Source organism: Bufo gargarizans, chromosome 8 (assembly GCF_014858855.1).
Source record: "Bufo gargarizans isolate SCDJY-AF-19 chromosome 8, ASM1485885v1, whole genome shotgun sequence".
Classification (NCBI taxonomy): domain Eukaryota; kingdom Metazoa; phylum Chordata; class Amphibia; order Anura; family Bufonidae; genus Bufo; species Bufo gargarizans.
Window position 1 is genome coordinate 56,953,654 of NC_058087.1, and position 26,245 is coordinate 56,979,898.

Genomic DNA, 26,245 nt, shown 5'->3' on the forward strand with positions numbered 1-26,245 from the left:
CCCCGTCATTGAACACCTCCGATGCCGTGTTCATCACTGATCACGGCATCTGAGATGAATATTAAATCATTTTAGAGGTTACTCAGTTAAAAAATTTTTACTAAATTCATCCATTTGATAGCAAAGAGGCTGCTGTGGCCATCTTGCTTGAAGATCTAGCGCCAAATCTCATATGTCACCGTGCATCAGATTTCGCACGGGATCTTCAAGCAAGATGGCCGTGGTGGCTTCTTTCGCACTCAAGCGGATAAGGTAAGTATTATTATTTTTATTTTTTCAGGGAAAATCAATTTGCTACCATGAAGCACAAGGAAATTTGGCTTAGCTGTAAATCAAAACTTTGATGAAATTGAGATCGAATTCCACTTTGTCAGCTTCGATTCGCTCAGGCGCACTAGTTATCATACTTACGTCACTAGCAATATCTCTAGATGCTTTAGCGGCTTTAATAGAAATAGCATCAGGCCTGAGATCATAGCCTTTCTTTATCGCCTCTTGCCATCCCGATTTGTACAGTTTCTGCAAAGAAAGACAAATGTCAGGAGAATTAAAGAAAAAAAAATATTTAAAAAGTTACAGAAATTTTATCGGCTGTGAACAATAGACAATATTTTTGCACATTTTGTTTGATGCAGTAGTAATGTAACTCCCTACTGCACCTTTATTTAAAGGGGAGCCGTTTCTTCTCCTATCATGTCTTATTTTAGTAACTACATGTAATAAAAGTTCTGGAGCATCTATTTTTATGGCTCCATGTTGTGCCAATCCTTTATTATTCCTATTAGAAGTTAATAATGAATTGCTAGCAGTTGGCAGTGAAGGCCCAGATGGGTGTTACCAAGTGGGGGGTATCCCTGCACAGTCTGACACAGGTAGCACTGATTGGATAGTGTCAGACTGTGCAGGGATACACCTACAACTGGTAACACCCAGCTGGACCTTCATTGCAAACTGCAGGCAAATTATTCATAGACTTCTAGAAAGAATAATAAAGAAATTGCACAACATGGAGCCATAAGAATAGAAGTTCCAGAACTTTTATTAGATATGAATGCAAGTAGTTACTAAAACAGACAAGTCAGGAGGGGGGTGCTCTTTAAAGGGAGAAGCTGTACGTAATAATGCATTAGTCCCATTTAAATCATTGGGCATGTGATCTATAGTCCAGAGAAGGGGACCCTAAAGAAGACCCTCCATAGTTACCTCCTTATGCCCTAATAGGGTAAATGGATGGGGGTTACTCCTTTAACTTGTTCATAGCTTTAAAGGGGTTGACCAAATTAGGAAAACATGACTGCTTTCTTACAAAAATAGTGCCACCCCTGTCCACAGGTTGTGTGCGGTATTGCAGCTCATCCATTAACCTCACTTGAGCTGAGCTGCAATACGGAAAGTATCCCTAGACCTAATTCAATAGCGAACCATAGACCGGCCCCATTTATTGTGTTTCTTACACCTTCACGTTATTTAAATTCAATGACTTGATGTATGTGCTTTCTATAGGGTTCATTCATCTGAAACGTAGGGCAAACAGCGGGTACTCGTGGGTTTGTGGGATGTCCTTTCATCCGCGGTACAGTATATAAATGACCGTACTTACATCGCTGAAGGTGATCTTGTTCTGTTTGGCCTGGAGGATATCGGGGGTGTCTGGCATCACGTGGATCTTTATCTTATCCTTCTCCCATGCTTGAGTGTATAAGTGCTGGAAACAAAATGATAATCACGAACTTATATACATATAATCCCAAAATAACAGATCTCAAAATCTCGTTCACTTTTGATCAGTAAACTTTGGTGGACTCATATTATTTTTTTCTTATTTCTCCACTTTTTTACCTGGTTGATGACAATAGCGTTCTGCTTGGCTAACTCCATGTCCATAGAATCCATATGTTTGGTAAAAGCGAACTTGCTGGGGTGCTGGCGATACTTGGATTCACTGATGATGTCTGAAGATTTCCTGCTTTTCTCCACGTCCAGAGATCCCAGGGGGCTCCAGCCCATACCCTTGTACCATGTCTTGTAGTCCTGCTTGTATTCATTCTGCAAAGAGAAATGGTTGCAGGTGTCAAGAAGGAGAAAGACGCAATCCCCTTTTGGGGGATAAATAGTAGGTTTAAAGGGAATGTGTCACCTATAGTTGGTTGTATATTTTTCATTTCATTTTTTATGTAAGATGGCGGGAGCGACCGTCTTGCCCGAGCTATTGTTAATAGCAATTAAAAATATAATGGACTGCAGCCACATAGGCCATATACAAAATATCTTGGATGGGATTCTATGTAAGAGGTTTCTAAGCAAGTCACTGTGCTGCGTGAATGGTGGATGCATCATTGTAATCCTAACTGTGATGATAATGAAGTGACTGCTGATAAGTGATGTGTACAGAACGGGACATATCAACATATTATTAAGCTTAATGGCCATAGCAGAAAATTGCAGGATTTTAGGATTACAAAAGAAAGATTCTGAAAATTGATTTAAACAATAAGTCATTTTCTGATGACACGCTCCCGTAAATGTCCCCTTCACCACTGATGAAGGGGTCATTTGTTAAACCCCGAAACGTGTTTGGTACTATCCCCTAACATTGGAATCAAGACAAAGTACAGATCGATCACCTGAGGAGTGGAATCCATTATTCAAAGAAACATCAAGTCGTGCATGTAACACTTGCCATATAGAAGAAATCCTCATCCATTGTGGGGCCAGGTGTACAAGCAGCGTTGGCGCCAGATTTCCTGACGACTGGTAGCCCTTGAGACCGGAACTAACAACTACAGGTATACCGTGTCGAGGGCGGAAAGAATCCACGCAAGTCCTCCCGGTAAGACTGTTGCAGTTTGTCTAAATAAGCGATTGCATTATTTGGGAGATACAGCGGGACGCTGCTCTGTTCAGTGTCAGCGCTTGATTGCTCTTAAGATTGGAAACTGCCTGGTATAGGGATTCGGATTTTAGAGGGCAATTGGCGATTATCTATCGAATACGATTTTTATTGTGAACATTTATATCACTGCAGGTTTGGTTGACCATCATCCCACCTAATTTTCTTTGGATTCTTTTGATGGACTATGTATGAGATTTACACTCACCAATATATATTATTATTGTTGTTGTCATAATACTGTATAAGCTACCACTCGGATTTTACCTATTTCTTTTATGTATTATTATTAAATTCTACTGGTTGCATTAATACAGAGAGTGCCCCACTATATTTTATTTCTATACATGTATAAACACTACCAAAAAAAAATTGGGAACCCTGCCTAATATTTTAATTTAGTGTCAGCTTGTAAATATAAAATATTATAAATTTAAAAGAATAGATTTTTTTACCGTTTGAACATACTACCCCTAATAAAAAATATAAATAAAAAAAAGTATTCAAAATCGGCCACAAAAATTATTTTGGTAGCTCAACAAATAAAACTAAAGGGGTTGTGCCACTAATATAAATTCATCCTGCCCAACAAATATCACTGTTATGTTAATTTCCCCAAATACCACCATTTAACAAATGAAAAAACTTTATTTTTCAAAAGTTATTAGCCTACCCTTGTATCCTGTGGCATATCACTTTTGATTTTTAGTTGCTGTAGGTTACGTCCTGCATTGGAGCCTTATAATGTAGGAAGTCTCATTAGTAAGAACCAGGGGCAGACTGGCCATAGACCCTACAAGGAAACTTCCCGGGGAGCTAATGCCCAGGGGGCCGCCTGAGCCCTCCTTACTGTCGCCATCCATGGTAAGTAATGATCTGATGGTCCCCTTCTGACTCCTGAATTCATTTGTATTGATATCTTAAGGCAACTGGAGAACAGATGGCGCTGGCCACCACAGTGGGGCAATTACTGGGGAGATATTTTCTGCTGATAAGGCAGTATTTTACGATGTACTGTGGTTTTTGGCTCTGCTGGGGTGATATCATGTGCCACAATATGGTATTGTTGGTCTCGCCTACTTGTGTTGCCCTGCCTTCTGTCAATTTGGATCCGACTACAAAATGGGCCACTTTTGGCTTTTTCCAGGACAACTTTAGTTGCCAATCCGCCCATGGTAGGAACAAAGGGTTTTGGTTAGTGTCACATGGTTTGCTGATGTCAGGACACATCTCACTGCCCTAAGACATGATGCACCAGCAGGCACATGACAAACAAGGAAGTAGGATTCAAGCATGGGGGCTAAGAAAAAACTGCAAATGAGGTAAATGGGGGGAAGGGGGGGGCACACATAATCCAAGTAGGATCGGGAGCTGGAGTAATTGATGAAAATAAACTTTAGTGGGAAACGTGGTTAATAGCACAACCCTTTTAAAACTACCACAAGGACAAAAACACTAAAGCCTGTCTAGTCATTTAGGACCAAAATACTGTAGTTGGGGGTTAAAAGCGCCCACAAACCTCCCCACTATATTTTGACAAAATTGTACAGTGCAAATCACAACTTACGTCACTCTGGATTAGGTTCATGTTCTTGGCAAGCTGAACTTGCATTGCATCCGGCAGGAGAATGTACTTGTGGATTAGATTCTTGTAATGGACATTGGAGGCCACGGCCTGAGCCTCCTTGGCCGCCATGACACTAAACATGGACACAGGAGTGTGGTATTTGGTCTTGGTCTTCTCATAGTCTTTCGTGTACTCCCGATGGCTCTGCATTTTGGCAACATTCATGTAGTGGACTAGTTTGGGGTCATCTTGCAGGTTACGGAATCCAACCATCTTTCCTTTGCTGTTCTCATGAGCTTTCTTGTATTTATACTGAAAAGAAGAAAGAGGGTTTTAAAAGTAAGAACGATAAGCTGTGATTATGACCGGTTGGTACATACGTTTGTGCATAAGATTACCGGTCACGCAAACTCAGTAGATGCCTTACACTCTGAGACTCAGTTAATGTGCACCCAGGGGCCTATTACAAAACACAGAATAGACCCCATACTCACTGACAACTGCACTACTTTTTTATAATTCAAGTTAATTTCCATCATAATTTAGTAACTCGACTTTTAAAAGGTCGGAGCTCCAGTTTTCAAACACAGAGCCCCAAATCTCCTGTTTCGCAAAGTAAATGAAAAAGCTCTGGCTGCCTTCAGCCACCACTAGGGGGAGCTCTAGTGCATATGGATTCAAACTGTTAAAATTTAAAGGGTACATGACATTTTAAAAAACTTGTCATAGTGACACCTCAGAAGTTTTCATCAATGGTGGTCTGGGTTCTGAGAGCCCCAATGATCTCTAACACAAAGAAGGAGAAGCGCAAAGCTAAGCACTGTGCCTTTTTGTTTTGTATCGGATTTCCTGGAAGAGCAGAACAAGCAATATACGGACTCTGCTGGGTCTGAAGCAGGAGAGCCAGGTTAGTTTCAGACCCTCTTCCATAACAGTTGCATGGTCTGCCTGTATGGAGGGCATGCCCCTGCCTGTAGCCATCAAATTAATAATTGAATAATCGATAGCCTTGGCATCCTCTTATATATGTACAGTTGGAAGGTTAAAGAGGTATTTCACCATATAACTTTCTAGCATATTGATAAAATATCACAAAAATGTCTTGAAGGAGCCTATTCATAAAATTAAGGAGCTACACCATATTTCAGAACACCTTGGACCTTTTGACTCCATTAGCCACCGTAGTCTACACTTAGGTGACACAATTAACGCCTTGCAGTCAACTGACCAGTTTCTTGTTTCTGAAGTTAAGTCATGCAGCCCGACAAGAAGTGAAGGCGCATAGAATTGTGAATTTTTCAGACAACCAATACTTTTTTTTAGAAGGAACTTACGTCACTAGCAATGTCCCTGGATGCCTTTGCAGCTTTGATGGATATGGCATCGACTTTGAGATCATATCCTTTCTTCTTAGACTCCTCCAAGGCTTGCTTGTATTGTTTCTGCAAAATAAATGAAAATAATATAAATATATTGCCTCAATTTGGCCCAGAAAGGTGGGGGACAGACCTTGCACCACATTTATTATGACACCTGGAAGAAGCATCATGTGATGCAAAATGGCCGCCATGCCCGATCAGGAGTTGGGAGCCCACTGTAAGCCTCTACACCAAGTGGGATTATACGGATGTTTTGGAAGACTGTTGAATAGTTTATGGTGAGTGCCATGCATCTGCTTTTTTTGTCTATACAGGTATTGTCACATTTATTATATGTTTTAGACACTTTTTGCGCCGTTTCTGACAAGGAGCAAGGTTTAGCAGGAAATGGTTGTGGCTTAAAATGTATGCCAAAATTTAGTCAATCTCCCCCAATGTGCCCAGAAGGGCAGACTATTTCACAACCAGGGAAAGACTATTGGATCAACCTGCTAGTCAGTATATAATGAAAAATATTTGCAGTTAGTATTTGCATAAAATACTTACCTCGCTGATATTAAAAGCATTAGTCTTTGCCAGAAGGAAATCTGGTGTATCGGGCATGACGTGAATGGTTCTTTTATCTTTCTCCCAGGCTTCTTTGTATAGGTGCTAGAAAAGAAACCCAAAATACATTGGAATCCATATTTAAGTTCTATAAATCTGTGTACCTTTGACCCTTAGAAACTCTAAAACCATTTTGTTCTTAGGTTGGAAGTCATTTTGTTGCCTAGCAAATCAGATTTCCAGTGTTCTGTAGCCGGTATGGAGCTGGAGAATTAAATGGGGTTAGTGCGTGCATACCTAAAAAAATGATATTGTGTCCTTTTACATATTTTGTTTACTCCACTACAATCCATGCTCACATTCTAGGTCATGGGAACCCATGTTGATCACTGGCCATATTTTGTAGAAGAGAAGGTTGGTGGAAGGTTGGAAACCCCGGTGATCTGGTTTGCTTTCAACTTGTTTAATAAAGGAGTGGTAATTATAGGGAATAAGTAAAAAAAAAATATAACTTATTTAAAGCCATTCTGAGTCTTTTTTTTATTTATTTATTTTTTGGTTGAACAACCCATTGAAAGGGGTTTTGCCACTAAGAACATTTTTCATTTATCTTGTGGAACTAGGAACTCTTCACCCTTAGACCTCATGCACACGACCGTTGTTTTATTCCGTGTCCGTTGTTCAGTTTTTTGTGATTTTCAACGGACCCATTGACTTTCAATGGGTCCGTTGAAAACTCGGCTAATGCACCGTTTGTCATCCGCGTCCGTGATCCGTGTTTCCAGTCCGTCAAAAAAATATAACCTGTCCTATTATTTTCGCGGAACACGGTTTGCGGCCCCATTCAAGTCATGGGGACCTGGAAGAAAACGCGAAGGCACACAAGATTGTCATCCGCGTCCGTGCGTCCGCGTCCATTTTTTTCCTATCATTTGAATGGCAAACCTGACTAAGACTTTTTTTTACTTTCCTTTATGTCTGGTGGTCCTCCAAAAATAAAGGAAGACACGCGGAAACAAAAACGGAAACGGATCACGGAAAATATAACCTGTCCTATTTTTTTAACGGAAAACGGTTCGTGGACCCATTAAAGTCAATGGGTCTGTGAAAAAACACGGAGGCACACAAGATTGTCATCCGCGTCCGTGCGTCTGCGTCCGTTTTTTTCCTATCATTTGCATGGCAAACTTGACTAAGACTTTTTTTTACTTTCCTTTATGTCTGGTGGTCCTCCAAAAATAAAGGAAGACACGCGGAAACAAAAACGGAAACGGATCACGGAACAACGGAACCCCATTTTGCGGAACGGAACACAACGGTCGTGTGCATGAGGCCTTAGGCCTCATGCACACGACCGTTTTTTCATTCCGTGTCCGTTGTTCCGTTTTTTGTGATTTTCTGCAGACCCATTGACTTTCAATGGGTCCGTTGAAAACTCGGCTAATGCACCGTTTGTCATCCGCGTCCGTGATCCGTGGTTCCAGTCCGTCAAAAAAATATAACCTGTCCTATTTTTTTAACGGAAAACGGTTCGTGGACCCATTAAAGTCAATGGGTCTGTGAAAAAACACGGAGGCACACAAGATTGTCATCCGCGTCCGTGCGTCTGCGTCCGTTTTTTTCCTATCATTTGCATGGCAAACTTGACTAAGACTTTATTTTACTTTCCTTCATGTCTGGTGGTCCTCCAAAAATAAAGGAAGACACGCGGAAACAAAAACGGAAACGGATCACGGAACAACGGAACCCCATTTTGCGTAACGGAACACAACAATGGTCGTGTGCATGAGGCACACGACCGTTGTTTCATTCCGTGTCCGTTGTTCCAATTTTTGTGATTTTCTGCGGACCCATTGACTTTCAATGGGTCCGTTGAAAACTCGGCTAATGCACCGTTTGTCATCCGCGTCCGTGATCCGTGGTTCCTGTCATATTTTTTTAACGGAAAACGGTTCGTGGACCCATTCAAGTCAATGGTCCGTCAAAAAACGCGGATGCACACAAGATTGCGTCCGTTTTTTTCCTATAATTTGCATGGCAAACTTGACTAAGACTTTATTTTACTTTCCTTCCATGTCTGGTGATCCTCCAAAAATAAAGGAAGACACACGGAAACAAAAACGGAAACGGATCACGGAACAACGGAACCCTATTTTGCGGAACGGAACACAACAACGGTCGTGTGCATGAGGCCTTACTCTAGTGATTGTGGAGGGGGGGGGGGCAGATACATTTATCTCACGGATTCTCAGAGCTAAAACCTACAAGAAATAGATTGTTGAGCAAGTGCGTGCCAACCATTGGAGGATGGGAACGACTTGAACTGGGTCTGTCTCTTGATGGACTCCTCTATGGGACGTACACTCTTGATTTGGGTTATTTTGTTGCCTTTAAACAGTGTCAGTGTATCACTATATAATTTTTTTCAATACATATGTATATGATAAAAAAAATTGATATCCTTAGGACTTACTTTGTTCATGATTTGTGCATTGTTCTTTGCTAAGACCATTTCCATAGAGTCTACAAGACTTGTGAATTTCAAGGTATCTGGGTGCTGGCGGTATTTCTTCTCACTGATAATTTCCATGGCCTTCTTGTTCTTCTCATTATCTTGGGATCCATAGGGGACCCATCCAACGCCTTTCATATAATCGTTATAGTCAGACTTGTAAACATTCTAAGGGTAAAAAAGACAGATATACTATTTATCATACAATCTATATACTGTAAAAAGTACAGTATATCCCGGGCAGCCACTTCATATTCTAGCTCTCTGCACAGCCACTATGAAGGGCTTACTCCATAGGGTTTCATACAGTTGCCATTGCACTCAATGGGAACTCAGGAGTGAACCACCAATGAGGCGAGGTGAGGAGATTGCCTCAGGCAGCACCAGTTAGGTACAAGAGGGAGGCAGCGGAAGGAGGTTTATCTGTTTCTATAGTATAGTATTGGGAAGCACAGTGGGCACAGTATGTCACCCTGTATGTTTTGTAGCTCTGTATGTAATGTTTTCCAAGTATGTCTTTAACAGTAGGTCTGGAGGGAAGGGGTTAGGGTAATAAATTGACATTTGGGGGAGGGGGCGCTGTTTCAGTGTTTGCCTCAGGCAGCAGAAAGGCTAGGTGCACCCCTGTGGGAGTTGTATACATATATATGCTGTGAGCTCCCTCTAGTGGTAGCTGGAGGCAGCCTGTATTTTATCATTTTACTCTGTGATTGGAAGCAAAGTATTTAGAGCTCAGTTTGAGAAAAAACTTTGACCCCATAAAGGTGTATGATAAAGTTTCTAGGTAGAGCACTGTGGCCCTCCTTAATGTTCAAGGCTTCAGACATTGCCCGATTACCCAAATGGTCAGAATTACCATGGTGTAAAAAACTATCTGTTGCCATATGACCCTATATAACTTACATCACTCTGTATTTGCATTCTGTTCCTTGACAGCTGAAGCTGCATTGCGTCAGGCAGCAGACTGTAGTGGTGGATGAGATGCTTGTAATTGATATTAGTTGCCACGTTTTGTGCCAGTTTAGCAGCAGTAACACTGATCATGTCCACGGGGGTGTGGAACCGAGTCTTTGACTTCTCATAGTCTTTCTTATATTCCCGCTCAGACTGCATCTTGGCCACATTCATGAAATGCACTAATTTTGGGTCATCCTGGAGGCTCCGGAATCCAATTTGCTTCCCTCTGGACTGTTCATAGGCTTTCTTGTATTTATACTGTGAACAACATCCGATGAGGAAAGATTAGTAATGGAGTAAATAAAAAAGACTTTGTACATTTATGTTAAGTTTTCATGGGTATTGGTTTATATTGTTCTGATAGACGTACATCACTAGCAATATCTCTTGAAGCTCTAGCGGCTTTGATGGCTATGGCATCGGTTTTCAAGTCATATCCCTTCTTCTTATCGTCCACCCAGGCTTGCTTGTACAGTTTCTAAAAGGGGCAGAAGAATTTACTTAATGAATAAACAATCCTGACAAATGCTCAAATTCAGCTACGTTGCTGTGCACAATCCATACAAGTGATTGACCTTACTTTCGAGAACACGGTATAAGTCAATGGTGCACAACCTATGGCTCACTATCCGTTGGGAATGTAGAACTTCCTGCATGCTGGGAATTATAGTTTCCCAACAACAGCAGAGCCATAGGTTGCAGGCGTCTGGTATCAGCTATGCATGTTGGATACTAGAGAGAGATAATGTAGTAGGGCATGTAGGCATCAAATGATACATGTTAGGAGGACCATAAACACTCATTGACCAGAAAATGGCGCACCAAGAAGGAGTTGGAATCAAATAAGGCTTTATGTGAGGGAATGCAATGATGATATATGTAAGTGATTACAATATTAGAATTAAATGATATATTTATTGGGAAAACTGTATAGTTGGAAGGAGGTTCTACTGCCATAGCTCCATGGGAGGTACTGAAACAGCACAACGCTGGCGAGATGAGACAACCCTTTTAGGCACTTCAGTTCTGTAACAGTTTCTCTGTTGCTGGTCTTCAAGTCTAAGATCTGTTTCACACTTGTGTTGTGGCTTTCCGGTTTTGAGATCCGGCAGAGGATCTCAAAACAGGGCCAAAACTGATCAGTTTTGTCCCCATTCATTGTCAATGGGGACAAAACCGATCAGGATGCACTGCGTTCCATTTTGCTGTATTTTTTGACCGGAAACAAAACCACTGCAAGCTGTGGTTTTGAGTCCAGTCTGCTTAACCGGATCTGGTATGAAAATGAATGTAAGTCAGTGGTGCTGGATACATTTTTTTGTTAGATTTAATACAACCGGATCCAGCCGAGACGGATGCATCCGGATGTATTAAATGGCAAAATCCGGTTTTGTGATCCAACAGAATTCACAACGCAAGTGTGAAACAGGCCTAACTTCTCAAGGACAAATGAACCCAATATGTCCTCATCCCTCTCCAATTCCAACATCTGATATAGATTTTTTTCTCTCTGTATGTGAACTATTAACTTACTTCACTCATGTTGATTGTGTTAGCTTTAGCCAGGACTATTTCTGGAGTATCGGGCATCACATGGATCTTGGTCTTGTCTTTCTCCCAGGTTTCTGTGTAGAGTCTCTGCAGAAATAGATATGAGTATTAAAGAACATGCAGTAGTAGAAGTAGTTGTAGTATTTTTGCTTGTTCTTTTACAAAGCACTGTAGTACAGCATATGTATGTCATCTTCCAGCAGCTCTCCCTTGACATTCCCATAGTTCTGGACATCTGATTGTCTGAGATGGTTGAGCACTAGAGGATATATGGGGAGCAAGTACCTTAAGGCTACATTCAGTACTGGATATATCAACATATTGATAGGCCCCCATTCATCCAAGGGATTCCAAAAAAGTGTCCCTTTGGGCTGGTGTGTGCAGGTTAGACTATCCCAAATAGAGACATCGGGTAAAATAATGCATCCTGTATGGTATATGTTTTTTTCTTTACAGTGAGAGCCAATGGGCAACAGATGGCACTGTATATGGACATATATGTTGGGAAATCTTTCTGATGTGTAGATCCAACAGACACTGCAAAATACAATGTCTAAGGAGCCTAAGAGGAAACCTGTCATTAGAAGGAGCCCATTGAGCCCAAGGAACCCAGGTATCCTATGGTTGGTACCCTAAGAGGCGTGCCTCCAAATGGTGTACAAATAACCATACCATTGCTAATTATATGATATGAGTGTGCTGTCTAGATGACAGTGCCATACGTTTGTCTGATAACACTTCCATACAGTTGCATAAATACAAATGCAATCAGGGGCGAACTGGTCTTGGACTCTACAGGGAAATTTCCCAATGGGCTAATGCCCGGGTGGCCGCTGGACCCCTCCTTACAGAAATTGGCCATGTACAGGTGAAACTTGAAAAATGTAATATTGTGCTAAGTTCATTTATTTCAGTAATGCAACTTAAAAGGTGAAACTAACATATGAGACTCTTTACATGTAAAGGGAGATATTTCAAGCCTTTATTTGTTATAATTTGGATGATTATGGCTTATAGCTTATAAAAACCCCAAAGTCACAATTTTTAGGTCCCCTTTGCTCAGGAAGGTATGGATTAATTAGCTGACTAGAGTGTGACACTTTGAGCCTAGAATATTGAACCTTTTCACAAAATTCTAATTTTAAGTTGCATTACTAAAATAAATGGACTTTTGAACGATATTGTAATTTTTCGAGTTTCACCTGCACATAATGATCTGATCCTCTCAGCATTAATTAATAATCCTAGCAGCATCAAGTACTTATGCACCTAGTCAGTAGCCACAGATGCCCTCCTGAACTCTACTGTATCACTGTCCCCAGAATGGTGATATGCCAGCATTGAATGCTGCACTGAAGTTTTTGGTTTTGTTGGGGCAGTGTTTTCGTGGCACTATGGTATTACTGGCCTCACCTACTTCTGATGCTCCTGCCTACTTTGGGTTTGTGTTTCCCCTGCCTACTAGTGTTACCCCCTCTTCTGTCAATTAGGACTTGCCTACTTAAATTTTTTTTGCAGGGCCACTTTAAGTTCTCAGTCCACCTGTAAGTGGGATACAGTGCCACCACCAACATACACCACACAAAAAAAATACTGTACGGTACCGTCATAGAGTGCTCACATACTAGCCATATATAGTGACCAAATAACAGGTCCATACAGTATTAATTAATATTATGACTCGTCGTGGTTGGAAGACTTGGGTGTCAGGCATTCTGTTGCACGCCCCTCAGCAGGAGCGGTTAATACACCCTGTATGACCACACAAGCCGCACATACCTATAACTGGTCGTCCAAGGGACATTTACAGGAGCCCAAACTAAAGCCCAAAATATGCAGGTTATGCACCGAAATGTCCTTACATGTGGAGGCGGCCATTACCTTATTCATTGTCAGTGCATTTCCTTTTGCAAGAACTTGATCCATCGCATCAATCGGAATGGTAAATTTCCATTGGTCTGGCTTTTGCTTGTATTTCTTGTCACTGATAATGTCTACGCCTTTCTTGGCTTTTTCAACATCCAGGGAACCAATTGGAACCCAACCAACTCCTTTTAGCCAGTTGTTGAAGTCTGTCTTGTACTGGTTCTGTAATATAAGATAAGAAACGTTATAATGGACAAATATCCCACGACAGACCTGCGATTTGGGATCTATCCCATGACGGAAATGGATTTCGATAGTGGTCATACAGAAAAAATGGATCCCATTCCCAAATTATTATTTTTTTTAACCTGTATTAACTTGTACTATAATGGAGCCCATGTCATCAAACTACTTAAAGGAATTGTCTATTTTTTAAAAAATGTTTTCCATTCACTGCTTCAGCTGAATGCAGATCGTCTTACTCTTCCCTACGGTGCTATCACGGGGAAAATTGCATTTCATATGGTCTCCATTAACATCAATTAGCTTTACATGTAACGTATTGATGTGTCAGGTCTCCCAGGAGGAGAGGCACTCTGTTGCTAATTGATGAGGAACCCCATATGTCTTAACTTAAAATGCCTTAATAGGGTACAGTATTTGACAATACAGATAACCCTTTTAAGGTTTTAGAAGTAGAAATGGTGCATCGATGGTAGACAGTTACTATTTAACATATCATTGGCATCTGGATCTTTGGTAAGTATGATATAACTACTACTAGGTTGGTACTACCATCAACGGTGTCCACAATCATGGGCAGAGGTTCTAGCTATACACTTCATCAGAGGCCGACAGGTGAGAATTACTCACATCGCTCTGGATCTGCATCATGTTCCTCGACAGCTGCAAGTTCATAGCATCGGGCAGAAGAGTGTAACTGTGGATCGGCTGTCTGTAGTTTATGTTGGAGGAGATTTCTTGAGCTTTTCTGGCTGCGGTGATGTTGAACATATCCAGAGGTGTGTGATACTTAGTCTTGCTCTTCTGATAGTCTTTCGTGTACTCCCGATCAGACTGCATTTTGGCGACGTGCATGTAATGGACCAGTTTAGGATCATCCTGAAGGCTTCGGAATCCCACCTGGTGCCCTCTGGCCTTTTGGTAAGCCTCTTTATATTTAAACTAAAGTGGAAAGAGAAGTTATCCAAAATACAATTCCACGGGTGAGATGTACAATATGTAGGGAATAAGATACTCACGTCACTGGCGATGTTTCTTGATGCCTTGGCTGCCACAACAGCTATGGCGTCTGATTTAAGGTCGTATCCTTTAGCGAGGTGCTTCAGCCACGCGGCCTTGTAGTTAGACTAAATTAAGAGGAGGCAACAAGAGGGTGAAAAAAGAATTCCCTGAGGTTATGTCCATGTCATTCCTGTAATCTAATCTATATATTGACACCTTGATCTTCTATATACATTAACCAAGCACTTCTCTATCTTTTTTATACTGTTATCCCACTTAACACACAAATTTGCCAAAAAAACCCCATAAAACCACATGCATTTTTAGTGGTGTTTTTGTGTTTAAACATGCGAAAGTTGATAGAAAGAATAGCATAAGCGGCGGCATGACCAGACGAGTCAGATGTAGATTAATGTTCTTTATTAGTATCTTTTACAGGTTGCACGTTACGGGTCCCTTCTTCAGACCGAAGAGCAGCTGCACATTAATCTACTTCTGACTCGTCTGGTCGCGCCGCCGCTTATCCTATTCTTTATATCACTGTACCTGACTGTGCACATCTGTGCATGAAAGGAGACGCCTGGCAGCACAGGCACCTATATGCTACATGCAGTTTTGGATATTGTGCTCCTAGCACAGAGGTAGGCAACCTCCGGTACTGCCGCTGTTGTGGAACTACAACTCCCAGTATGCATACTTGCTCGGCTCTTCTAAGAACTCTCGTAGAAATGAATGGAGCATGTTGGGAATTATAGTTTCACAACAGCCGGAGGACCGAAGGTTTTTGATCCCTGACCTAGCACAACACCACAAGGTGACCCTGGAGAATTTTACCCCCTGTATGTATATCGGTCCTACCGATGAGCGCTGCTCTCCCCTTTCTCCTATTTTAACATGGGAAAATTGCTAGTTTTTTTCCAAGCATTTTTGGAATCCCTTTCACTATAGGAAAAATACACTATTGCTTCAACAGACTGCATAAAAAAAAAAAAAAGGCATAATTACAAAAAAGCCTCCAATATAAAAAAATAAACACCAACAAAAACACTAGCAAAAAACACGTGTCCTGCTTTTCATATTTCCCATGTGGGACTTTCATATGCGGAGCTGGTGTTTTTCAAAACAAAAATGCACAAATGTATAAAAAAGTATATGTGCAAAGAACACAAAAGTGATGAAAAATGCTCTTGTTTAGGGGTCAGTGTCTGGTATCGCAGCTCAGCCTCATTTAAATGAATGGAGCTGAGCTAAGCTGCAATACCAGACGTAGCCCATGGGCGTGAGTGATGTTCTCATACAATCCCTTAATGACAAACTGGCAGAAAAACTGCAGATTCCTTTCAACTAATCCAATTGAACCCCTTAATTACCTTTCACACTTCTCAGGTCTGTACTATGTTTTTTTTTTCTGACCATGCACTCACCCGTGGTACTCGTAAGGGTCACACTCACCTCACTTATATTTTGGGCGTTGACTCTTGCTTGGACGAAGTTGGGATCATCTGGATTCAGAACATACTTGTGTTTTATTTTCTCACCCTCTGCTTTGTATGTGATCTATGGAAAGACACAAAAAGATGAACACAGCGACAATGTTGTACACTGAGACCTTTCCAAAAGATTAACTCTTTAAGAAGACCACCCTTAATCTAGACTGGATATGGATGCTTTAATTCCCTTATATACTTTGTCTATTCAAGGTCTTCTTAGAAAAGACCACTTCTCAAGAAGACTATTTTCACTGAAAACTTTAGCTGTTGGTCTCGAATAGAGTTATTCTGGGGGGTGCAGAGGTAGCAGTCCCCCCATGACCTGGGGGAGCACAGAGGTCTTTTTTTATGCCCCATAAGAACTCACAATTATAAATGGCACATGGTAGGTAGGGTCCAATTATGGATTTTGCCAAAGATCTTCAAGATATGTCTCTGGTCAGCTGAAAGTTGCTCATTAGCTACAGGTCAAAATGAATTTTATAGTCTTAAAGTAGGAAACCATACATGTAGGTGTAATTATAAGCTGGAATACTTACATCACTTCTCTGTTTAGTATTGCTCTGAGCCAGAGTAATATCCATAGAATCTGGGATACTGGTAAACTTGAGAGTGTCGGGGTGCTGTCTGTACTTCTTCTCGCTTATGGCATCTCCAGCTTTCCTTACTTTTTCTACATCTAATGAACCCAAAGGACTCCAGCCAATACCCTTAAACCAGGTGTTGTAGTCCTCTTTATAGAGATTCTGGTTTAGAAAACAGAGAATTGATTGGTTATTTCAATATGCAAATCCTATATTAGTCCTTGAGAACATCTTGAAGGCCATACTCACATCGCTCTGGATTTGCATCATGTTCTTTGACAACCCCACACTGATCGCATCAGGCAAAAAGGTGTAATGATGGATTGGCTGTTTATAATGGATATTGGTGGCAGCTTCCTGGGACTTCTTGGCAGATGTGATGCTGACCATATCTAGAGGAGTATGATACTTGGTCTTGCTGGTTTCATAGTCCTTCTTGTATTCCCTTTCTGACTGCATCTTGGCCACAGCCATAAAGTGCACCAGTTTAGGATCATCCTGCAGACTTCTAAAGCCTATCTGTTGACCCTTGGCTTTTTCATAAGCTTGCTTGTACTTATACTAAAAGAAAGAATTTTCAGAGGCAATATTTAGTATCAGATAGACAACCGCAAGGATGTAGATGATGGACAAACGCCATGTTCACAATGATAAATCAGACTAATGGGCATATAATGGTATAATGCTCTTAAAGTAGCTGCCTCATCTGCCTTCTCCTTGGCCCAGCTCTTGATCATCATCTAAACTTAAAGGGTCCCTATCTCTTAAAGTGATGGTAGTAAATTACTACTAGTAATGCGACCTACTGCCACCTCGACTAATCCTGAGAATGAAGGGGTTACTGCTGATTCAGCACTGCAGCCTCTTCACAGCCTTTCCCTGGACAGGGGAACTCCAGTTTCATTGCATTGAATGGGTCCAGCTGCATCTCCTTGCACAGCCAGGTGCATTTGTAAAGGAAAAGACAGTGAAGAAGATGCTGCAGCTCTGAATCAGTGCTTCATCCCATTTCATTTTAGAACCAGTCAGGTTGCACCACCATAAAGTTATAGAATATCTGAAAGAACATGCCTTTAATAGATTTATTTGGAAAAAAAGCTATTTTCTTAGAAGTATACCCTGATCAGAAGGCGTCCATCTACTGTGATTCCTAGCAGTTAACTGTAACCCATGGGGGAACCTGCAGCAAGTGGTCAATTCTCCTGCAGCGCCACCACAGGAGAAATAAAGCATTACACAGTGCCCACTAAAATCAATGGACTATCCACATAAAGCATGGACATCTCAGGTCCTAAAGTGCAAGATTTACTTTTTATAGTCACCTTCCTTTCCAGCTAATCAATGAGGTTTCTGAATGAGGACCTACCTGAATGCTGAAGAATTTCTTAATAGGGTATTTCATCTCAACTACTACCCAACATTGTATTATGATTGCACTGTAAGGTTGTCTTCACACGCTGCAGATTTTGTTGCAGAATTTTCCGCCACTGAAAAACCAGTTCCATTCACCTCAATGGGACTTATAGAAATCCATGTTCTTGCTGTCCCATTCAAATGAAGGGAACTGATATAGTTTGGTAGTAAAGTCATCTTGAACTTTTATTGTCTTCGGGATTATGGGGTGACCATTCCTTATCCAAAGCAGCTGTTTTGGGAGTAATACTTCTACCTTTTTATGATCTATACAGGTGAAACTCGAAAAATTTGAATATTGTGCAAAGTTCATTTATTTCAGTAATGCAAATTAAAGGGAACCTGTCATGTGGATATTTGATTATAATCTAACTAATTATATACAATCATTAACTACTAAAAAGTACCTTAGATGTATTCACTTACTGGTGTGACAGATGGTTACCTCATAATATACACACAAAGATGCCGCATGCTAATGAGCTGATTCGAGTCCAGCGTGATGTCATTGAGTCCAGCGTATATTTAATTCAGAGCTATAGCCACTCCCCTGCCCACCTGCTGCTGATTCATATGGAAAATAACTGTCATTCAGCAGCAGGTGGGCGGGGAGAGTCAGGAGCTCGTGAATATTCATGACTCATTATTATCAGCTGGAGCTTTTCAATACAACATGTTGGCAGATTGACTGGGTCAATTAAAGAAAGTGACCCAGCATTTTGCTAAGAGAATCAGTCACTTATTTATGTTGCCCTTAGTTAGGACACCATAAAACTGGTGACAGGTTCCCTTTAAAAGGTAAAACTAGCATCTGCGATAGACTTATTACAGGCAGAGCGAGATATTTCAACCCTATATTTGTTATAATCTGGATGATTATGGCTTACAGCTTATGAAACCCCAAAGTCACAATCTCAGGTCCCCTTTGCTCAGGGGGTATGGACTAATTAGCTGACTAGTGTGTGACCCTTTGAGCCTAGAATATTGAACCTTTTCACAAAATTCTAATTTTAAGCTGCATTACTGAAATAAATGGACTTTTGCATGATATTCAAATTTTTCGAGTTTCACCTGTATATTCATTATAGAGTCATAGTCATTATTGAGTCGTTATAGACAAAATCATCTTTAATACTTACATCACTAGCAATATTTCTAGAAGCCTTTGCAGCGACAATAGGAATCGAGTCCCCCAAAACATGGTGTCCTTTAGCGATTGTCCTCTGCCAGTCTTGTTTGTAGAAGCTCTGAAAAGTGAAATATCAATTAAATCATATAATTGAATACTTGCAATAAAGTTGTCGGATGGCTTATTACACTGCAGTTGTCACTTCCAATCACCATAGACTTAGGGCTCAGGCACAAGACTGTATTATGGCTCCAATAGCTATAACTGAGCTTCTATAGGTGAGAGTGAGGCACCTCCTGTATCTCCTGCAGCCTCTGATGTCATTTGGAGGTATTATTTTTTTCTGTTAAATTTCATATGAATTCCACAGAAAAGTAAATCCCGGCATGATCTATCAGATCTATGTAAAGAAAGATAGGATATTTTTGTCCGTATCTCACCATGGAAGACCTAAATGATGATTTAAGTTCTTGTCATTCAGATATCTACTGTATCTTAGCTATGCTGAGAATTTGCTTTTCAAGATAACAAATAGTTCTGTGTAGCAGAAGATGTTGTCACTAGAGATGAGCAAATCTATTCGCATATTCAGAGATTCGTTCCAAATCTCGGATTTTTTTAAGCACTGAATCGAACCCGAATCTTTTCAGGTTCAATTCGGATGAATTTTGTAAAACAGCGCCCAGCGCATAAGCAATCGATTGTGCTTTGTCCCCACCAGGCAGGAGGTAATTGCAGTTCGTTGTGGCCAAACAATAAACCGAAGTTTGCAGCCTGGCAACAATAAAAGTCTATACAGTTACACCTGACGCTGTATCAGACTGAGGGGGCGGGCGAGGGAAAATGAATGAGACGAGATAAGAGCTTTTCATTAAAATTTCCAGGGCAATTGGAGCAACTTTGGTTCAGAGCGAATAGATTTGCACCTGAACCAAACTTTTTGAAAAATTCTGCGAATATGAAACAAACCGAATCTTGGAAGATTTGCTCATCTCTAGTTGTCACTGTGTAAGCAAACGTGTAAAACTCCTGAGCTGAATTAAAATATTCTTGCTTATTGGACAGTCATATAAAAAGGCATTTTTCTTGTAAGGAGACTTTCACACTAGCGTTAACATTTTCCGGTATTGAGATCCGTCATAGGGGGTTAATACCGGAAACAAACGCTTCCGTTTTGTCCCCATTTATTGTCAATGGGGACAAAACGTAACTGAACAGAACGGAGCTGCTCCAAAATGCATTCCGTTCCATTCTCATACCGGAGAGCAAACTGGGATGGGATGCGGAGCAAGACGGATCTGCCATGACCCACAATGCAAGTCAATGGGGAGAGATCCGTTTTCTCTGACACAATCTGACACAATAGAAAACGGATCCGTCCCCCATTGACTTTAAATGGAGTTCATGACGGATCTGTCTTGGGTATGTTAAAGATAATACAACCGTATCCGTTCATAACGGATGCAGACGGTTGTATTATCAGTAACGGAAGCGTTTTTGCTGAACTATGCCGGATCCAGTAAAAACGCTAGTGTGAAAGCCCAAAATCAGGTGCTGCTAACACAAAATCATAAGGGTGTGTTCACACTGAGTTTTTGTGTCCTCAAAATAAAATAAAACTTCAGGATTCCTCATGTTTTTTTGGATGCAGTTTTTACTGTAATGCATTTTTTTATGTGTTTTTTTTTATCTTGCTCATTTCCATGGCAAGTTTGGATGTGGATTTCTATACAGAATATACTTTTCATATATTTCTTTTTTCAATGAATTTTTAAAAAAAGCAAGCAGGAAAAAACATATTTAAAAATTAATGGTGACGGTTTTCCCACTTGGGCTTGTTCACACGAACATATGTGTTCCGTTTCCATATTGTGGACTGCATATGCGGATCCGCAATACACGGACACTGTTCCTTGTGAATCCTTAATCACGGATGCGGACCCATTCGCTTCAATGGGTCCGCAAATCCAGAGATGCGGAACGGAAGCACAGAACGGAACGCTACGGAAGCACTACAGAGTGCTTCCATGGGGTTCCGTTCCGTACTTTCATTCCGCAAAAAGATAGAACTTGCTTTATCTTTTTGCGGAACTGAAGGATGCGGACCCATTCAAGTTGAATGGGTCTGGATCCGTCCCGGAGCCTGCACGAACGTTCTCTGTGCATTGGGGTCCGCAATGCATGGAATGGAACACATACGTTCGTGTGAACAAGCCCTAATGGAGATTATTTCCAAGCTGTGCAGAATCTGCACCAAAGTCCACGATGACTCTGTGTGAACATACCCTCAGGGTACATTGACAAGTGGTGATAATGGTGCAGCAGTTATACTTGGGTGGCTACACCATTTGTACAGGCTGTGCAGCTTCATGGGCCCAGTATGGGGCACACTGCCACCTTAAGAGCAGATATCTACTATCTATTGGATTAGAAGTGCTGGATTATCAGGCTTTCTGAATTGCCTGGTTCCATATTACAGAAATGTCACTGTAATAAAGGAATACACCGTAACTTCAAAAATTTCTTTCTCTGTCTGTGTCAACAACCAATGAACCTGCCATGCTGCCATGTTGTAGGTTACGTGGTAACGTGCATTATCTTAACGTAACACAAGGACTTACATCACTCATATTAGTTGCATTGTACTTCGCCTGGATGAAGTTGGGGGCATCAGGAGGTAAATGATATGTGTGCAAAGTCTTCTCTCCTGAAGATCTGTATAGTTTCTGTAAAAAAAAAAACATCAAGAAGAAAAGCTTATACCTGCGGACTTGCTATGACTCCTATAAAATATGTAAAAAAAAGCAATGTCTAGTTAAGTTACACCAAGTTACTCACATCACTGAGCTGGAGGGCATTGATCTTAGACTGGACCATGACTGGAGAGTCAGTGACGCTAGTAAATTTGATTGTATCTGGGTGTTGTCTATATTTCTTCTCATTTAGGGCATCTCCAGCCTTTTTGGCCTTCTCAACATCAAGAGATCCTAGGGGTAACCACCCTGTGCCTTTCAACCAACCAAGATCTGACTTGTAGAGGTTCTGCAGAAAAAAAATATAAAGTGAATAAAGCATAGACATAGCAAACCCACTACATTGACCTGCTTAAATTCTCCAAGAAACTCACATCACTTTGTATCTCCATCATCTTTTTGGATAATTCAACACTCATTGCATCTGGGAGGTAGGTGTAGTGATGGATTGGCTGCTTATAATGGATACCGCTGGCAATTTCTTGCGCCTTCTTCGCAGCCACCACATTGACCATATCTAGTGGAGTATTATACTTGGTCTTTGTATTCTCATAGTCTTTTTTATATTCTCGTTCGGACTGCATCTTAGCATTGTGCATGTAGAGTACAAGTTTGGGATCATCTTGAAGGCTTCGGAAACCAACAAGCTTGCCTTTCTGGTCCTCATAAGATTTCTTATATTGTACCTGTAACCATAGTAAAAAATTAAGACATTAATCATTTTTAGGTTTTGACATTTTTGAATCAACCATGAACCTGATGATATTTTATCACAACTTTTTATTAAACTTAGCATACATATATAATCCCATAAATGCAATCTATCCAATGGTCTTCTTCAACGCTGAACTTTAGGTTGATCCACCACTGAATTATTTATGATGGGAGTTGAAGAGGTTCTCTGCTATGCACAATACCTACTTGTTAGAAGGGACCCTTAGAAGGGCCCCTTGATAATAAGTTAATCACATAGTGTTCTTCTGTTAGAAGCTCCAGCAACCAACTGTAATCTGTGGGAAAACCTGGCAATAAGTGTTCAATTTCCCTACAGTGCCACCACAGGGGAGGGGACATTACATGATACATTAATCTCTAAGAATAATAACTGAGAATTTCCTAAGAGGGTTTATTCAAATGGAGTTTCCAAAATAGACAATCCCTTTAGGTATACTGATGGCCTATTCTTAAGATAAATCATCTCAATATGACGATTAATTAATGTCCAACATTTTAAACAGCCTTGAAACAGGGCTAAGGATATATAACACAAACCAGAGACACCCATAAAATTAAATATAAAGACCACTTACATCACTGGCTGCCTTCCTTGCAGCTTTAGCAGCCTTAATTGGGATGGCATCAATTCTCAGGTCATATCCTTTAGAATTCAATTCTTCTAATTCTTGTTTGTAGCAATTCTGAAAGGAATTAAAAAAAAAAAACGTATTGAAAAACTGAAGGTCCAATATACTAGACTTCTTAGGTATTGGTAGGCATGGAACCGAGATTCTTACATCACTGAGATTATATGCATTCACTCTGGCTTGTATAAATTGTGGAATATCAGCAGGTAAGGAGTACTTGTGAATAGTCTTCTCACCTTCTGCCTTATAAAGAATCTACAAAGGGAGAAAAAGAATTCTGTCATTTAGAGAAATGTCCTAGAATGTTTAATCTAGAATCCTCATTGAATACAATAATAAGGAGATACTCACATCACTCCTCTGTTTCTGATTGACTTTCGCTTGAACTAGGACAGGGTCATCTTCTATAGAAGTGAATTTAATAGTATCTGGGTGCTGGCGATATTTTCTCTGGGAAAAGAAATCCTAATATTAGTGTTCCAGATCATGATATTGGTTATATGTGATACTACAGTATTCAAGTATGAAACTCAATCTTTAATGGTTTCCAACAAAATAGACTAAGGTAAACCTGGTGGTGATATTTAACTCCCAATGACTATTTAAGACAAGATGAATGGATAACACTATATTTTATCACAAAAACCATCCTTGACCAATATACCAATCTCCTCTCTCTATGCACATTACAACCTTTTTTGTTTAATCTGCTGGTTGAAGCACCCCAACAAAGATCATCTTCCATCACTGCTTCTGGTTTCATGCGTGAGATCCATCTGGTCTGTTCTCCTCATGAGTAGAGTCTCCTTTCCCTGTCTTTTTCATTTGTCAAGTCTCCTTGCTCTGTTCTTTTCATGGGTGGAGCCTCCTTGCCCTGTTCTTTTCATGGGTGGGCATCCTTGCCCGGTTCTCTTTATGGATGTAGCCTCACTGCCCTGTTATCTAAATGGGTGGAGTCTAACTGTCCTGTCCTCTTCATGGGTGGAGTCTAACAGTCCTATTTTATTAACAGCTGAAACCTCCCTGCCACGTTCTCTGGAGCCTCCTTGTTCCTGTTCACTTCATGAGTAAAGGCTCCCTGCGCTGTTCACTCCTGAATCCTTGTCCTTGTGAATTATGGTCTGTCCATACATCAGTTCTGTTAGCAGGCTAGAGTCTGTGGTCATGTAGGCAAGTGATGGGGTTTTCTGACCGTTCAACATTGATCATCAATATCTGGCACCCAAAAAATCATGCTTCTGGTTTCATGCGTGAGACCGATCTGGTCTGTTCTCCTCATGTGTAGAGTCTCCGTTCCCTGTCTTTTTCATTGGTCAAGTCTCCTTCCTCTGCTCTCTTCATCGGTGGGGCCTCCTTGCCTGGTTCTCTTCATGGGTGGGGACTCCTTGACCTGTTCTCTTCATGGGTGGGGCCTTCTTGCCCTGTTCTCTTCATGGGTGGAGCCTCCTTGCCCTGTTCTTTTCATGAGTGGGGCCTCCTTGCCCTGTTCTCTTCATAGGTGGGGCATCCTTGCCCTGTTCTCTTTATGGGTGCAGCCTCCTTGCCCTGTTCTCTTTATGGATGGAGACTCACTGTACTGTTCTCTTCATGGGTGGAGTCTAACAGTCCTATTTTATTAACAGCTGAAACCTCCCTGCCACGTTTTCTGGAGCCTGCTTGTTCTGTTCACTTCATGGGTGAAGACTCCCTGCGCTGTTCACTCCTGAATCCTTGTCCTTATGTGAATTATGGTCTGCCCACACATCAGTTCTGTTAGCAGGCTAGAGTCTGTGGCCATGTAGGCAAGTGATGGGGTTTTCTGACAGTTCAACATTGATCATCAATATCTGGCACCCAAAAAATCAGCTGTTTGAAGAGGCAGCGGGGCTTTGGTGAAAACTGCAACCTCTTCAAACAGCTAAGGATATCCCAAAGACCTATCCTCGAAAACCGCTTTAATTATTAAATAATATAGTAGGATAAAGACTGGTATAATGTAGAATTTTTAGTTCCATTGAACATGAATAGATTTTGAAGGACCAACATGAGAGATATTACACTAGCTGCACTGATGACTGATTTGAACTGATTTGAACCTGCAGATATATGACTATATCTTCATAGGGATTTTTAAAAAAAATTACCCCATCACTGCATTAAAACATGATTACCTCATTAAGTATCTGTGAAGCCTTATTGGCATTTTCAACATCCAGGGATCCATAAGGTATCCATCCACATCCTTTTACCCAGCTGTTATAATCTGCTTTGTAATCCGCCTAAAAGATAAAGAAATCGAATGATGTGATTCCATAAAAATCTCATAAGAGAACTTCCAAAAATAAGTAAAATAGCAATGGGTGGATTACGGTGGCTTACATCACTCTGCAGAGTGTAGGCTTTCTTGGCTGCAGATAGGCTGATACAATCAGGAGGATAGAGATAAGAATGGACTAGATGCTTATAGTCAATATTGCTGGCAATAGACTGAGCTTTCTTTGCCATCTGGATTGGGATCATATCCAGACGTGCAGAGTATTTGGTCTTTGTTTTTTCATAGTGCTTTTTGTATTCAATCTGGAATGAACAAAGAGGAGAAATCAATCAGTGATATACCAGGTTAAATCTAAAGGGATCATCGTATAATAAAATATCTGTATTTTTTATTGGGTTATCGTATAAACTAGAACTACAGTATATGTTGGACTATACGCCATGGAGGCAGCCCATGCAAGGCTGGCCTCTTCTTCTGGGAGATGGTTGTGGTTGACCAGCACAAGAAAACAACCCCATAGATTTTTTCCATGGAGACCCTCTGATGTCTACTTGTGTAGCTACCACTATGTCATGTTATCATTTTGTACAGATGTCTGGCGTGGACTGACCATAGAATAGACCCTACAGGGTAATTTCCCAGTGGGACGGTGCCCAAAGAGCTACCCAGGTTCTCCTAATGCTCTCAGCATTAATGAATGATAGGACTATCAGTCTCCTGGGCAACGGCCACAGGACAGTGACAC

The 26,245-nt window shown here is 40.9% G+C and overlaps 1 protein-coding gene across 8 annotated transcripts in view; it reads right to left on the reverse strand.

Moving 5' to 3' along the window:
• The window catches only part of NEB (nebulin), a 173,556-nt gene that overhangs the window by 113,116 nt on the left and 34,195 nt on the right, over positions 1 to 26,245 (reverse strand). For all 8 annotated transcript variants that reach the window (XM_044303563.1, XM_044303568.1, XM_044303566.1 and 5 more), the window contains exons 21-45: positions 25,605 to 25,802; positions 25,397 to 25,504; positions 23,598 to 23,696; positions 23,397 to 23,501; positions 23,193 to 23,300; positions 22,257 to 22,568; positions 21,968 to 22,171; positions 21,751 to 21,855; positions 19,140 to 19,247; positions 16,837 to 17,148; positions 16,543 to 16,749; positions 15,966 to 16,070; positions 14,531 to 14,638; positions 14,142 to 14,453; positions 13,284 to 13,490; positions 11,385 to 11,489; positions 10,222 to 10,329; positions 9,798 to 10,109; positions 8,856 to 9,062; positions 6,383 to 6,487; positions 5,792 to 5,899; positions 4,458 to 4,769; positions 1,840 to 2,046; positions 1,601 to 1,705; positions 412 to 519 (exon numbers count right to left, since the gene is read on the reverse strand). In XM_044303563.1, coding sequence (XP_044159498.1) covers positions 412 to 519; positions 1,601 to 1,705; positions 1,840 to 2,046; positions 4,458 to 4,769; positions 5,792 to 5,899; positions 6,383 to 6,487; positions 8,856 to 9,062; positions 9,798 to 10,109; positions 10,222 to 10,329; positions 11,385 to 11,489; positions 13,284 to 13,490; positions 14,142 to 14,453; positions 14,531 to 14,638; positions 15,966 to 16,070; positions 16,543 to 16,749; positions 16,837 to 17,148; positions 19,140 to 19,247; positions 21,751 to 21,855; positions 21,968 to 22,171; positions 22,257 to 22,568; positions 23,193 to 23,300; positions 23,397 to 23,501; positions 23,598 to 23,696; positions 25,397 to 25,504; positions 25,605 to 25,802 — 4,275 coding nt within the window. The remainder of the gene's footprint in view (positions 1 to 411; positions 520 to 1,600; positions 1,706 to 1,839; positions 2,047 to 4,457; positions 4,770 to 5,791; positions 5,900 to 6,382; positions 6,488 to 8,855; positions 9,063 to 9,797; positions 10,110 to 10,221; positions 10,330 to 11,384; positions 11,490 to 13,283; positions 13,491 to 14,141; positions 14,454 to 14,530; positions 14,639 to 15,965; positions 16,071 to 16,542; positions 16,750 to 16,836; positions 17,149 to 19,139; positions 19,248 to 21,750; positions 21,856 to 21,967; positions 22,172 to 22,256; positions 22,569 to 23,192; positions 23,301 to 23,396; positions 23,502 to 23,597; positions 23,697 to 25,396; positions 25,505 to 25,604; positions 25,803 to 26,245) is intronic.